General features: G+C 44.5%; 1 protein-coding gene across 1 annotated transcript in view; it reads right to left on the reverse strand.

Moving 5' to 3' along the window:
* LOC111070104 (centrosomal and chromosomal factor) overlaps positions 1–3,925 on the reverse strand; it is a 57,930-nt gene extending 54,005 nt beyond the window's left edge. The window contains exon 1 of the mRNA XM_022360423.2: positions 2,744–3,925. Within this exon, the coding sequence (XP_022216115.2) occupies positions 2,744–3,909 (1,166 nt within the window). The 5' untranslated portion in view covers positions 3,910–3,925. The remainder of the gene's footprint in view (positions 1–2,743) is intronic.
* Between the last annotated feature and the right edge of the window lie 12,655 nt (positions 3,926–16,580).

A 16,580-nucleotide genomic window follows, 5' to 3' on the forward strand; every position in this document is an offset into this window, starting at 1 on the left:
TGTGCAAAGAAATGACACATTGTAAAACACACAAAAACCCACCCAAAAGACGAAAAAAAAGTACCAAAAACTATGTAAATAAATTTTGCCAAAGCGAAATAAAAAACTTTTACTTTTATTGTTCGTCAGCCTGGAGCTGGGCTCGCTCATGTTACTGTCGAAGCGAAAATATTTTTGCGCATCATGCAATTTGATTTGCAACAAAGATGTGAGTTGTGTTGTGTGTGTGTCTCAAATGCGATTTCAATCACACACCACAGAGAGATAGACAGAGTGAGAGAGAGTTACAATACAAAAAAAAAAAAAGGCAGTAGTAAAAATCACAAAAATAACATGAATATCGGACGTCAGCAAAACACCAAAATTAACACCAGCAAAATCCCTCAGAAAATCTCCATATCACCAGGCCCCCAGAATGTTTTACAAATATGACATCAATCACAGCCAACAACATTCCTACGTGGAAGAAACAAATCAAGAGTCTTGCTGGGATTGCGCAAGAGGGGAAGAGATAGAAAGAGTGTGAGAGAGAGATAGAGAGCAGTAGTTTGCTCTCTTTATTTATCGCAGTCAATATTGACATCAACAGCTACAGGAACTGAAATAGCATCAAAGTTAACAACTTAATTGACACTATTAATCAGTAGACAAGTTCCAAGAAGCATCAACAATCATTACGAGTACAATACAACAATAGTTATCATAGCTTGAATAATCTGAATCTTAATTTAATCGGTAAGTTGAACTTACACACAATTGTAGCAACAAAATTCAAATAATCTTCAAATACTGTCAATCAGAATATTTGAATCCCACAAAAATAAACCATCCCCAAGTGCATTGACCTGATCAAGTTCGTTGCCTAAGTCTTTTGATTGGCTTTCCATATATTCGGAATTTTTTTATTTCATAATTTCCATTGCACTGCCACTGTTTTTCTCTCATTTCTGAATCACTTTGCATGTTTTCTACTCCTTGATTGAAATGTTTGCAATTTTTTTTGGGCAACAGGGGGGCGGGTTCTCTTGGTGATTGAGGCATAGAGTGGCGGCGGCATTGCATTGCGGCATTAAGGTGGGCGGTTTTTAGTCAAAGTAAAAGGCTTTTAATAAACATATTTGCGTGTGCTTATGCAATGAAAACATTAAATGAAACTGAAACTGTTTGGCATTTCTACATCAAAAGCCGATTAAATATACGATATAGAAATTTGAAAGTAAAATTTGAAATATTTCCTTCTACTCGTATTTTGCAAAGTGTTTGGGAGGAAACGATTCATCAAAATGGAAAGAAAATACATCGGATATAATATCAATTTAATATATATTTAATATGCCAATTTATAGCATATTACAGGTCTCGACAGAACTATTTAATATATTTCTTTTAAAAACTCTTGAAAAAGTGATACACAGTTACAGGGAATAATGCATCTAGATACGAAATATTCCCGCATATTCCATTAATTAAATTAACCATTTATCTACTTATGTTTACTGATTCATCAGCCCTATCTATGATGTCTAACTCCAATTATCATCTACTTATAAATAATTTTCGTATATTAATTATCCATAACTTAAATGCTGTTTAATAATATAAATTTGTGCTTTGAAATATAGATTTATGTATATGTATATTTATCCAAAAATTACCTCATTGATTCCCTCATTCCATTACCTCATTTCTTTGGTTAAGCAAATATGTGTATATAGCATCTCTATCCCAACACAAAGAGCTGCAACCTTAAACGATTGCAGTCAGAGCCCATTAAATATTTCAGGCACACATTTCGCAGGCAGAAATTGTAGCGCAAGTCCCTCTTAAAAAATAAAATAAAATAAAATAAAACCCAACCCTAAACAAATTTGGGCTAAAACCTTAAAATGTCTTTTGGAAAATGTTATGCGCAAAATTGGCAAACTTTATGTGCCTGAAATTAGGTGAGCAATTTGCGTTTAATTTGGGGTCACACAAACACACACACACATCGAGCAGAGACGTAGACGCAGTCCCCGGGGCAATGTTGCACGTAGGTTATGTAAAAGACGGTGCCCGGGCGCCCTCTCGACACACGCTGCCGAAGGGACAAAGCGACAGAGCCGCAACGATGGACAGACAGAGGGTAATCAATGTAAAGCAGTTTTCGAAGGCATTTTAATTGCCACAGCAGCAGCATCTGTGGATGGAGAGGAACTACTTGCAACACTGCAACCTGCCCCGCGGCCAAGCCAAATGACACATGCGCCGCCGCCGCCGCGGCGTCTCTGCTGGCCCAGGTATCTCTCCTGCTCTCACTCGCCGATGCCCAAGTTTTTCTCCGCAGAGAGGCCCCAGCCACAGCCAGAGCCCGCGCTTGTTCGCGATGCTTTTGACTGCTGAAAAGACTTTCACTCTGGCGGCGGCGGCATGGAGTGGAATGCCGCAAAAGATGAAATGGCTATTGACTTCATTTGTGGCCAAAAATAAAGCTGAACCATTAACTAATTAGCTTACATTTTGAGCGATTTATTGAGAGAGCTCAGCGCTCTAACCAGAAAGTATTTCAATCAAATGGAAATTGGTAAGCAAATTCAAACCATTCCAATTAATATTTAAAAATTTCTTTTGGTTGTGCTTAATTTGTTCTTCCACTAAAGAAGTTTCGAGACAAAGGAACAGTCCTGAAAGCCAAACGTGTTTATGGGGAAACGCTGTGCAGTTCGTTCCAGAATCTTCTGTGGATTATTGTTCTAGCACTCACCTTCTGGCCTGTCGTGGTATCGACTGTGTCCAGCACACGGGCGCCTTGTGCAGCTGATGCATATTCCTGGATGACTTGTAGGTTAGATCGCCGCACTCCGTCTGCCACACCTGCAGATTACCCTCCGCCGGATAGAATGTGTACAGGCTGTGGGTGGCCGAGGCAATCACCGGGGAGGAACCGCCTCCGTCCACCACATCGACGCCAGCCGCCACCAAAGGTGATAATGTGGCACTGGAGATGGGCTGGACGAGGAGAGCCTGTCCGGCCGCTGTTCCCGGGGAGCTGCCTCCGGCCGGGCTCTTGTAGTTGAGCATTCTGGTCGGTACCGGTCCTCCATTGGGGCTGGAGCAGCTGCTCACATTCCCGTTGCCGTCGTGCTTGAGGATCAGGCTGCTGGGATCGTAGCCATGGCGATGTCTGGCAATGGCATCCACCGAATGGGAGCGCAGTCCGGATCGTGCTGGATTATGGGCTGCCAAATGGAGGCGACGTCCGCGACGAAATCCGCTCGTGACGGACACAGCTCCGGCAGAGCCCTGGCCCACACCGACTCCGCCCGAACCGGAGCTGGGTCCTCCGTGGGTCATGCGATGATTGTGGACACTGGAGGCGGCACTGGGCACGAGGGGCTGTCGCTGCTTCTGGTACTGCAGCCGTGGCTGGTGCGGCAGTGTCTGCTGCTGCTGCTGTTGCTGCTGCTGCTGCTGCTGCTGGACAATGATCTGTCGTGCCTTGGCCATGCCCACCTGCTGGCTATTCTGCTGATCCTTGAAGTATTCGCGTCGCTGCAGCTGGGGTGCGGCCAGAGAGAGGGCTCCCCTGGCCGAGTTGCTGCCTGATGTGGTGGTTGCTCCTCCACTGCTGTTCCCCGTTGCTAGTGCTGGCTTCTCCGCGCCAGTGGAGGAGGCGCCGCCAGTGGCCGCCGAACTGAGTTGCGCCAACTTGCTGGCATTGTTATGGTTACTGCTGCTGCTGCTGCTGCTGGCGGCACTGCCACTGGCAGTTCCACTTGTCTGATGCTCTGAATCGGTGGAAACCCGATCCGGATCACTTTCGAAACCTTCGTCCAGGGATCGTGTTGGACTCAGTATGGGCTTCGAATGGTGCTGCTGGTGTTCCAGTTTCGCGCTAGACGTGGACGTGGATGATGTTGACGACGACATGGTGCTCTGCTGCTCTGCTGCTCTGTCCACTTGTCCAAGTACTATATGGGGGGTTTGGTTTTTGTTTTTGTTATTGTTTTTTCTGTGCTGTGCTTACGTCGGAGTATTGGATATCTATTGTATCGTTACACTTGGCTTGGCCCTACGACTGCTACGGCCTGAACTACTTCTCTTTGCCTCACTGCTGGTATCGCTGTATCTGTATCGCTCCCTTTCTTTTGAAGCGGTAAATACTCGTCTGTATGTATGTAAAAAAATGCACAATGCCGCCTGCTGCTACTGCTGCTGCCGTTCTTTTGCAGTTTTGCTTCACACGCCACTTTTTCTTTTAATTTTCCATGCACTTTTTTCCATCTAATTTATTTTTTTTATTTTTGCGCCGCTTCTGCTTTTCTTCTTCTTTTTATTTCTCTGATTATTTTTTTTCTTTTTGTTAGTACATTTTTTCACTTCAACTTCGATTGTTGTCTGCGGCCGCAAAAGTCGCGCCAAAGTTGCAGTTGTGTTGCAGTTGCAATGGGAAAGCTCGGCTACTCTCGACTGGATCGGATCGAATCGGAATCGGAATCGAAATCGGATCGCTCGGTACACTCACGTCTGCCTCGCACGAATGTTTTTTTCAAACTGAGCTTCAAGCTGCCCGCCAACTGTTGTCGAAGCGGCCAGCTAGCGGCGGCCAGATAGCGGTGCGTCAGACGGAAAGCTTCTCTCACCACTTTGGCACTTGTTACGCTCGCTTCGTTTCGGCTCAGTTGATGCACCTGCTGTCAGTGCTCCGAGAGAGAGAAACGTAGTGAGAGAGATAAAGAGAGCGGCAGCGTTCGCACAGCTGTTCGCGAAACTTCCAAGAGAGAGTCGAGAGTGGAGGTGGGTGGGTGGAGTGCATAGTTGAAACAGGAACATATCAACAGAGGGAAACCTTGACATCTATGCAATGCGGTTGTTGTTGACATTATGAGATGTAGGGTAATTAATAGAGGGAAGTGGAACTGCGTGTTATAGTTAGATATTTGAATGAACACGGAAGAAAGAACACTTCATATTGTTCTGGAGCGTTTAAAGTTTAAACTGAAAAGCTGATGAAAGTTAAAACATTCTGCATTCGGCTGATTTCCGCCCGGGAAGGGTAGGGTGTCGTCCCACCAAAAAATAAATTATAATACTAGAATTAAACATCGCCACGGCTTGGTTTTTATTTTGTTGAACAAAATGAAGTATTTAAGTGTCACTGTCACAACTTTTCTAGAAGCGACTGTAAAATGTCGACTTCGTGCTTTGGCTCTCATCACTTTGCTCTCTCTCTCTCTAGCTCATTGCTTTTCTCGCGCTCGTGAAAATTTCATCAATGAATTTACAAACTGCAATAGCAACAACAATAACCGGCATGGCACAAGACCCGTAACAACAAAACAAAACAACAGTTTGAAAAGCTCGCTCAGAGAGTGAAGTTACCCACTAGACTAGGTGAGAGAGCAGAGGTGATCGGAGCTTTTGGCACCTGCTGCACAACAACTGAGAGTGGGAGCCACAGAGGAAGCCTAGCCTAGCTCCTCTGGCCTCTGGCCTAGCCTCTGCTCCTCGGCGGTCGCTGCTTTCTCACTTCACTTCTCTCTTTTCCTTTTGTTTTCTGCCGATGCCGCTGCCTCTGCCGCTGGCTCTGTCGCGGTCGCTGCCTTTGCCCGCTGCTGCTGTTGCAATTTGTTGGCAGGCGGCCCCATCGATGTTGAAGTGGAATGCCCTTACTTTGATTGATTTCCGGGTGCAGCAGCAGCAGCAGGAGCAGCAGCAGCAGCAGAAGCCGGAGGTTTCATTTTTCACACTTGGCTTAGGAAAGCAGCAGCGAGAGGGGTAAAAGTGATCGAGGCCATGGAGAAATTCAAGGTGCAGGGAACCTTAGAAGCAACGCGCGTTGGGTGCTGAAATTTCAACACCATCGTTCCTATGGCTGTTATATGTATATAAAATAGAAAATCTTAAATGACGGACAAGGGACAGAGGGACACATCAAACTCTCAGTTTCAGTAGGTTTATTTTTGAGTGAATAATCTTGAACCTTATATGGTAGAGTACTTATACAAAGTACATGCATATCCATGGACTATTGGACATACGTATGTACATAGCCATATCCAACTGATTAGCTATTATTTATCGATTCCACCGAATATCCAATACCAATACGATTACCTACATATATTCTTTTTTCGGCACAAAAGCTTTGCTTTCGTCGTGATCTTGCTCTTGCTTTTGTTCGAAGCTTCCGATAAACTCTAAACGAAACGTAATTGCCGCTATTGTTGATACCCTTGCAAAGGGTATACTAATTTTGGACCAGAGACTTTCAACCCTAACAAGAGCAGTCCTTATTCTTTGTCAGCTTTAACAATAACATAATCAATGATCAGTTTAAATCAAATATTAATTCCCAAATTGTAGTTGGGGATGGGATTGGCACTGTCATAATGCTTGCCACACACAAGAGTATCCACTGCTTCGAGGCATTTCTTTCTTGTTGCTATTCTGGAGGTTAATCCATTGATTTTCGCTTTTCACTTTATGCTCCCATTTACCAAATTATTCACTCGACAGCTGGCACGGGCATTGCACTGTGGTGTAGTGGTGGAGGTAGAGAGGTAGAGGTAGAGGTGGGGCTAGTCTCTATGATACTCGTACTCGTAGTTTCGGTTGTTGCTGTTATAGTTATAACTGCAATTTAATTATATGAATTTTATAGTTTGAACACCATAAAAATGTTGGTCTTAATTGTGTTTTTGCTCTGGCTATGACTCTGATCCCGTGCCCGTGCCCGTGTCCGTGTCCGTCTCCCCGTGCCTTGTTATCGGTTTACGTGACGGTATTTTGATTTTTATTATTAGATCGCCCGACGAGTACGAATGACCCAAGCATTTGGATTGCTCCTCTGGCCTAGCCTGCCCTGCCCTGCCCTGGCCTGGGCTGCTATTTCCATTACAGTTATGGTTAGGCAACAAGCTTCAATTCCACAACACTCCATAAAGCATCGGCTTACGTGTGGCATGGTGGCATGGTGGCATAGTGGGTGTTGTTTGCGGTTGGCTTGTGGCGAGTTCATTGGGGTTCAAGATCCAGTGCACAGAGCAGGCCATAAACTTGTTGTAGAGTCAACAGCAACGCAACATCGCGAACTAGGAAGGCCATCAATCAATTAAAATGCAGTTAGAGCTGTTCCCTGGGACGCAACGGCAACAAAAGTGGAAGTGTAATTATGCAGTGCTCACATTTCAAAAGGTTTCCATTTGGCCCTGGCCTTAGCGCAAATTCCAGCAAGGTTTTCCTTCCAGATCAGGTAAATATTATTTCCGATTTGCAGGTCTAAAGGTAGCTAGGGAAGATCCAGCAGATCCAGCATCGGTACTGCGTGTTCTCCCACGATACCCGCATCCAAACTTATTGCCGTTGACTCCTCGATCATCTCTGTTCAGTGATCGGCAGCCTTCCCGCGGTATATTTACCAGCCCAGGCTCCCTCTCTATCCACCCATCGCATCGCATCGATCCAGCCACCCATACATCAATTGATGGCAATAAACAACCGTAAAATGTTTACGGCCAGCCCGAGAAAAACCCACAAAACTCTGTCTCCCGAGCCCAGACGATGCAAGGCGACAACAGTGGGCACAGGGCACAGGGTACGGGGTACGGGGCACCAGTTTAATTACAACTTTACCAGTTATGACAGACGTCGGCTATACGGTCTTCGCTCTCCCGATGCACTCTCAGATGCACACCGCCTAAGCACACAGAAGCAGCAGCAAAACGCCACAGCGGCAGCAACATATGTCACATAATTTCCACAATTAAAACATAAATTGAAGCACTGCCGCAGTCAGCTGACTGTTGCTTGGCGCTGAGGTGGTGGGGGGAACGGCATGAGGAGGGGGGCAGACAAGCAGGTGCAACAGGCCCGGCCCAGTAGCTGAGGCACACGCATGCGTAAAACGGTTGTCGTTGTTGCTGGCTTGCTGGTTCGCTGCTGCAACGACAACAACGGCAGCAACATGCATGAAATTTTTCGTCGAATCTAGCCAGGAATTTTGTGTGGGCCAGTGGCTTCGACGGGGGAGTACCCTGGGAGGCAGGAGAATTGAGAATTCGTAATGAAAATTCTTTGATTGAATAAATAAATAAATAAAATAAATAAGCGAAAAGATAATTTTGCAGCTATATCCTCTCGAAGAACCTCTCGAAGTACCCTCGAAGGAAAGGTCTATTTAGAATATATTTGACATACGAATATACGAATATTCCCCGCCTGCAGCAGGGTATACTGTGGCAACTGTTACGGGGTATACCCAGAGCAGGGACATGTTCTGCAGCCGGTTCGGCGAGCGACAACGATAACAGCTACACAACAGCAGCACTGTGGAGCGAGGGGCAGAGCCGGAGAAAACTGTGGAAGAGTCAGGCAACAACAAGGCGTGAATGCCGTAAGCTTATTGAGGAGCAGCAGCAGCAGCAGCACAAGCCAGAAAGAAGTGAAGATCGGAGACCGTAGACCGAGGCAGCAAACGCAACTTGGAGGCTGACTACATCATTACCGTTTTGGCCATGGGCCGCTTGCCATTGTAATTGATGTTGTATTAGAACATCATTTACGCAATTGCCACAGTTACTTGTAGTTGTAGTTGTAGTTGTAGTTGCAGTTGTTGTTGTTGCTGGGGATGGATAGATGGGTAGGGGTAGGGGTAGGGTAGGGGGAAATGGTGAATGGGGATTTGGAAGTAGTTTGGTTCTTGGTATTGATATTGGTATTGGTATTCCCGTAGCTGATGTTGCTGCTCCTGTTTTTATTGCCAAGTATGTAGTACCGAGTACATAAACAGTAGGATGGATGGGCATAGTGTGATGTATTTAATTATGCACAAGTTTTACTGGCTAGCGCTTTTATTAACTAGTTTTGCATTGATAGCGGGCACTGGCAATCATTTTCCATATATAAAACATATGTATCGGATGTGGGATATGATTGCACTTGCCAGATTAATTTTAAAATATTTATTTTGATTGGGATTCAATACATTTTACCAGAGAAGAGCCTAGCGGAATGACTTATACATTCTAAATATTCTTGAGTAGCATCAAAGTCTTGTTGCTGTGCCCACTTCCGCTTCTTGCTACAATTTGCTATTAGTTTTGCATGCCCCAAAATGTTAATTTATTGCAAATATCCAACATAATCCAGGCACCAAGTTTTGAGTATATTTTCGAGGTTTTTGCTTTAGTTTACATTCAATTTTGGGGCGACTGCTGTTGCTACTTTTGCAGTTGCTTTTCATAAATACAACAACTGACCGAGGGTCGAGAACCGAGCAAATCAGTTATGGAATTTAGTTGTCCGGCAAGTTGATTATTGCATTGGCAGCAGACGGCTGAGGGAGATGGCTGAAGGTCTCCATCCTGGATTACCTTGCCATTGGCATTGAAGGCCCGAGACTGGGACTGGGACTGGGACTGAGACCGAGACTGAATGATTAATGTAAGATCCAGTCGAGTATCCAGTCATATATGTGGATGGCCTTCACGGAATGCTTAAGCAGGCAGCCCGAAAAAGAATCCAATTAGTTTTTTCTTCTTTTTTTTTGTGATGCGAGTGAAAGTCTATAAGCCCCCAAATGACTTCCTATACACTCGCAGGTATATCCGTGAAAATCACTTGACAAGCCGCCCCAAAAGAATTTCCCAATCAAAGTCTTGACTAATCCACATTGATACTGTCCAGAGCAATCTACCAGGCAGGCAGCAACCTGTCTTCCATGCGCCGCCCCTCCTGGGAGCCAAGTTTCAAATGTGTTTTGCCCGAAAAAGGTTCAACTAACGCAACGCCGCCGCCCAAAACGACGAAAACAAAACCAAATAAAAAAAAAAAAACAAAAACAAAAACCGAACGCAGAATGCAGAATGGAGAACGCAGCGCCATCGTCGTAGTTCAGGTCCCCATGATTGCCAAATCAAATAGTCCGAATACAAACAAAAAAAAACACAGCCAAGCAAGAGCCATAGAAAAAAAATGCGTAAAGGCGCAACTTTGGGGCATCGAAACATGATATACTCTTTCAATGGAATATCTAGAAATTAACTCTGCTAGAAATTCTTAAAAGTATTTGAATATGATACGGATATATAGCCACAATATTTGATTCAATAGAAGGTGAATTGAGCCTGAGGTGTGGCCTGGATATGGTGCCATGAAATTAGAACATTAAACGTTAAATGATGGAACGTCTTTCAACTGATTTAAGGGCCTTACATTCGATAGTACATAGCTACTATATACCTCCATGTATATGGTAGATCTAAATATATTAAATATATTTTTTAGTACCTCAATCTGTCTAAAGATCCGCTTAGATGGTCAAAAATATTCCCTTTGGTGCAAGTTACCCTTTATTTATCGTATGGGGCTCCAATTTTCTGCATTTAAAAATTATAATACCAAATGCAAGGGTATCCAAAAAAAAAAAAAAAAAAAAAGAGAAGAGTAGAAAAATGCTGCGGCACGAAACGAGGCAACATTTTTTACGCTTAAATGGCAGATTGTTAAAATAACAGAGGCGGCAACGGCACGCAAAATTGAACAACGGCACCGTCATTGCTCTCAGGCAGCTCTAGTACTTCCCAGTGGAGAGGCAGGAGAGGAAGAGCCAGCAGCCAACCACCAGAAACGATCCAACGAACCAGCAGCCATCCAGCCATCCAGCCATCCAGCGATCCAACAGGTGCAAGCCAAGATTAACGCAAAATCAAAGCGGAAAAGTCAGACGCGAGCCGAAGAGGCAGAAGGATGGGGGTAGCGGTGGGAGGAGGAGTAGGGGCGACAAAGGGGAGGCAAGGCATTAGAACATTTAGTTAACCCATCAGTGGAGCAAAGGGGTCTATGAAAGCCGAGATGAATACTGCACGTTAATTTTTGATAAATCGAGGTCCAGGGGGGGATATTTTTTGTATTTAAACCTAGGGGAAAGTGGGGGGGATCTGACCAATTCAAATAAGTTATTTATTTGTTTTTTGTTTACATTTCTTTGCACCCTAAAATGTGCATAAAACAATCGTAAAATGAAAATCTTACATTAATGCAGTAATAAGGAAAACTTTATATTTGTGCCAGCCTCAGGGTTAAATCCAGACTTTGGTTCCCCAAATGGTTAACCGAATGCAATTGCTACCGACTGCCGGTCTCCGTCCGTCTATCCACTGTCGCTGTCGCTGCCACTGCCACTGCCACTGCCGAAGCGCCACACAGCCACTGTCGCAGATCAGAGAGAGGCCTGAAGGCAGCAGCAGCAGCATCAGCCGCAGCAGCAGCAGCAGCGCTGCCTGCCACATGCAACTGGGCAAAGTTGCAACTGCTGCGAGTCGCGCTTCGCTTTTGACTATATCATTAGAAGCATCATTAGAATCACTTGGCAGCGACTTGGCTGCGGGCAACGCCTCGAGTGGATTTTTGCTGCTTGCTGCATAATAATTGTTGCCGTTGTGGCAGGCTGCAGGTTGCAGCAGCCAGCCTGCCAGCCTGCCTGCCTGCATGCCTCTTGCAGATTTCGGTTTGTGTCTGTCGATTTTGCTTTTCTTTTTTTGTTGCTGTTTGCTTTTTGTTGTTTGCTTTTTGCATTGCAATTTCTTCATTCCCTTCGCTGGGCATTAAACTTTTGATTAGCGCTTTCCAGGAAAACAGCAACAAATTAGCCAAAGAACGAGCCAGAGAGAGAGAGATGTCCAGGGGGGGGTATTCCCTCTAACATCAGTTCATATGAGCAACATGGATGTACCTTTACCTTTACCTTTTGCTTTTCTTTGCATTTCTGCTTCTGCTATACCTCAAGGTGCCAGGGCATGCTAAAGTTATCATATGTCCAAGAATCATCTCAATGGCTGGATGCTGCAGCCATAATAAAGAACAAAAAATTAATATAGCCTGCCAGTCTGTAGGTCTTGGTATCTGAGTGTGCGTTTTGGCTAGAATTTAGTACATAGCGGGGTATCCCTTAGTCGAGCCATCAACTGCAGGGAATGCCTTCATGTTCGGCATTGTTTAGCCCTGGCTTCCGGGGCACTTGCGATATCATTTTAACACGTTCGAAATGAGTCTTAGACTTGCATTTATTGCTTATTATGCTGCGCTTTTCTTTTCTAATCTACATCTGCCCCCCCGCCCCCCCTGCTGCCCACTGCCTCTTTGGCTGCTGTCTGTGGCTCTGCCTTTAATGTTGCATTTTCCATTAGAGTTTCCACTAGAGCCTCTCCTCTCCGCTGCTCTGCTCTGGTCTGGTCTGGTCTGCTACTATGTTCTGGCCAATGCCTCTGCTGCCTGGTGGCACCTCTGCTGCCGTATGGGAACCCGCAGTTCTCAGAGCCACACACATGCCACAAATTGCAGCACGTAGCTACCATTTAGTTGAATGATCTAAGGCAATTGACATTTGCAATAAAATTGTTTCTGTTTTTCTGCCTTTTTTCTGCATTTTTTTCTGCTTTTTTTCTGCTTTTTGTTGTTATAAATAAATAAATTGAAAGAATGCTTAAGCTGGGGCGTGTTCATTGCATTCGAAATGCTTCAAAATGCTTCAGAACGAATCCTGTTATGAGAACTACTCAGACTGACAGGGTTTTTAAAGCTCACAACTAACCATAAAAAGTCCAAAAGAATTTTCCATAAATTTATTATCGATAAATATTTTATTTAATATTTTACTAAACTGTCTAAAATTAAATTAAATTGAAATCTGGCTGCCCGCCCTGCTTTACACTGACATTCAATTCTCCTGAACGACTGGCGATATGAACTTCAATCTTTATCAGTCATGGGAAACCGCATTCAAGTGCAGTTCGAGTGCAATGACACTAGCCACAGCTGCATTTTCTTTGCGGCTTTGCGGCTGCTTGGCTTATCGAGCCCCCAGTCCCCAGCTCCAATACCCAGTCCCCAGCCTCAGCCGCCAACGCATTTGACAACATTTGTTTCCTCATTACGAAAGCTGCTGCACAGGCGGCTTGGCATCGCTTTGGCAGTAGAAAATTTCACCAGCTAAGAGTCGAGTTGAATGTTAATTACGTGATGCTGCAAGGAAGCATCACCATCTCCTCATCTCCTCATCGCTCGCTCAGTGGCGACACACGCTGGCAATTTTCCCCCAGTCCAGTCTTACTCCCCCTTGTGGCAGAGGCGACGCGATGGTCGTGCAAAAGAAAGTGAAATGAGAAGCGTGGAAAGTCGACAAAAGGTGAAGATGTGTCTGCCGCTGACTACCACAGGGTTCATGACGGTCAGCTGGTGCTGTTGTCGACTGCTGCTGCTGATTTGGTTGGGTTAGGAGAAAGGTGAAGAGGGTTTGGGCTTGAGTTAAAGTGAGGTAAGGCAAGGTAAGTGTGGGGTGGGCTGAGGTGAGACGAGTGGCAGTCGCCTTCAGGTCACTGAATAATTCGAATGGTCAATGAGTGTGTTGTGTTTGTTGTGTGTGTGCAACGAGTGGGAAACGTTGATGCTGTGAATGATGTTAATGATGGCCGATGAGCAGGAAGAGTCGGACATATGAGGATGAGGAAGCCAAACGATGACAAATTACGACGAATGCTTCCTCGATTTTCACGCGAATTTTGCCCAATATGAAATTATAGTTATCATGGGATATGTACAGGAGAGAACAAACCAAATTATGTCCAGATTTCAGTGAAATAAACGCCATTTTAATGTAACTTTTAATTATTTGTATTTATATTTCCAACTAGGATTTATCTCGTCCCCCAAAGCAGCTGCTTCCATCAATTACCTCTTTGAGTTAAACCGAATTAAAATTCTTTTCTTTTCCCATTTAAAACCCATGAAAATATAGACAACATTTTCGCCTGGCACACGACTGGCAAAAACTTCAACCAAAAACTTCAACCTCAACTCTGTGAGAGATTAATAAATGTTTCGCCTGTTTATTTCTTTGTATGGTATTGGAATTTAGTGCTAATGCGTACAAGAAAGAGGCGTGACAACCAAAAATAAAAAATAAAAATAACAAAGTGCTAATAATTTCTGTGCGAAATTATGTTTGGGGGCAACGACAACCAACGCCATATAAAAATGTTCCTCTGTTGCCTCAGACCAGTCGGGCTATGGGGCAGAGAATGTCGAAGCTGAAAATACAGGAAAGTAAAGAAAAAAAAGAACTATGCTGGAACTATAGCAGAAGCGTTGTACACCCTTTTATATGGGTGAAGAAAGCGCAAAAAAATAATAAATAGAAATCTGATGCAGTGCAGATTTCCACTGCAGTTCAATTTTTAGCATTGAAGCATTTTTTGTGCCAGTTTGTAGATGATTTAATCTACGGCTACGCTGCTCCAGTTTAGCCTGTTCTGTGTCCAATAACTTTCTGTGTCCTGCAAACCTATACCCACAGGGCAATACCCTTTAAAAGGGTACATTTTCTTTACATTTTCTGCGCTTTAATTCGCAGCAATTTGCATTTGTTGCTCCCTTTGCCTGGCACAAGTTGCGCTACCTAACCAATTTGCTTGCCTTATACATTTCGATATATTTGATTCGTGATTTTTGTTTTTTTGTTTTAATTTCTTGCCCGAGGCAGAGTCCATTGTAAAGAGATTTGTGGGGGAGCTGTGTATCTGACAGATACACGCGCGTAATTAAGTTTGGATAGCAACGAGATTGCCTCCCACCCCAAGCACGGGACAGGGGCCGTTCGTGGGACGAAGGTTGGCCAAAATAAATCAGCCAACAAGACCAAACAGCAATTAAATCAAAGCGAAATCACATTTCGCTTGATGGCTTTTAATATTGTAAATACTCGTATTTGTTGGCTTTCGGAGGGGTGTGTGTGGGGGGGGCATCCATTTAGCTGACTTTGATAATTACGCATAAATATTTCTTGGGTAAATATATTTTGTGTCAAGGATGAGCGGAACTACTGGCACACATCAATGGATTTTCTGGTGGCAGATGCACTTTGGTTGATTGATTGATTGATTGATGGATCCGACTGCGTGGCCAAAATAAAACCAAAAAAAATAAACCCAAATGATGTCTTAATGGGCGTTTAATTTGTCTTACGATTCGTGTGCAGAGATTTAGGCACACGATGAGCCACCATTTGATTGGCAATGTCTCGATATCGGAGAGATGAGTAACCAGTTCTTAGTGGCCAGCGGATATAGGAAGCTTATATGGGAATAGTTGAATCTACTCTACAGATACATTCATTTTATGTGCAAATGTCGCCCAGAAATCAAGCGGCTACAGTTTAACCAGAACTGGAGACTGTGGCTTTGGCATGGCATGGCCTGCAATTACCACATAGAACCTTTAGTCTACTCCCCACCCTGCCCCCCCCCCCTGGCTGCCTGCTCTCATATGGAATTGCGGGGTAATTTGCAAACGCACCAAAGCCGCTGACGACGACCTTAATTAGCGGACAGGCAGAGGAAGCCGGCCAGCCGCTCCGCAGCGAGGGAGCAGGAGACTGAGAAGGAATCTGAGCCAAGAAGAACAAGCACAAGTAATAGGCAAAACGCACATTGCAGCGGGGGGGGGGGGGGGTAGGTTAGGGATACGTGGGGTGGGGGGCCAGCCGGTGTGGAGCGGTAAGTGAAGCGTTCATCGAGCAGAAGGGCGCACCGCAAATTCTAAGAAACCAATTAAGGCGCCACTCCGTATGGCACACTGGCCACAGAACAATCAAAACTGGGGCTGAGAATGTTACCCCAAGCAGACGAGAAAGAAAGGGAAAACTTCTAAGAAAAAATAGAAAGAGCTGAGAAAGCTAATATTCTTTTTTATATTTGCTAAAATTTTGTAAAATTCTATCGGGATTTCTTTGGACTTTAGCTGGGATTCCATGGGCTTGGATTAGCCAGCTTTCTTTCTTGCTTGAAAGATCCATCACAGGTTTTATGGCCACGAAGCGGGGCACCATCAAATTATATTCTTTCGGCTAGGATTCATTTTGTGGAACTCCTTTTATATAGCATTTCCAATATAGAAATTCCAATTCAAGCTCGCCAATAATTTTGAATTCGTTTTTAGTGGCACAGTGAACCACTGTGCATTGCAACTTGATGGAGAGCCGCACACATCAATTGAGATATTATGAAATCGCTTCGTTCACTCCGATCCGTTCTCTGCACCGCTCTCTGCACCCCATTGCCCCAACTCTCACCCCCTCAGCCAGTGCGTGCGGTCTGTGTCCGCTAATAGAGACGCATCCACATCCCCATCCCCATTCCCATCTCCATCCTTTTGGGTCGCCTCGCGCTGCTCTAAGACTGAGAACTGAACCAAGCGCATCGCATCGCCATGGCCATGGCCATCGCATAGAATTTGCCTTGTTAATGATGTGCCGTGCGCGCATTTAAATAAAGTGCCGCCCATTATAATGAGCGTCTGCATCTGCCTCTATGGTATACCCTGGAAGAGGGTAGAACACGCAGTAGCACAAGCAAAGGAACTATATATCGATTTCTCTGGAGTATAACGCATGTCTGGATTTAAAGTGCAAGTCCCAGCGTCATAGATCTTAAGATATTATAACTAAAAATATATTTCCTTTATAGATAATTTTTCTTTGGATAAACTTGGACTTAAAGGGCATACAAACTTCATCGTCTAGTGCTGATCTCTGCGTGCATTTTTCG

Source organism: Drosophila obscura, unplaced genomic scaffold (assembly GCF_018151105.1).
Source record: "Drosophila obscura isolate BZ-5 IFL unplaced genomic scaffold, ASM1815110v1 contig_4, whole genome shotgun sequence".
Lineage (NCBI taxonomy): Eukaryota > Metazoa > Arthropoda > Insecta > Diptera > Drosophilidae > Drosophila > Drosophila obscura.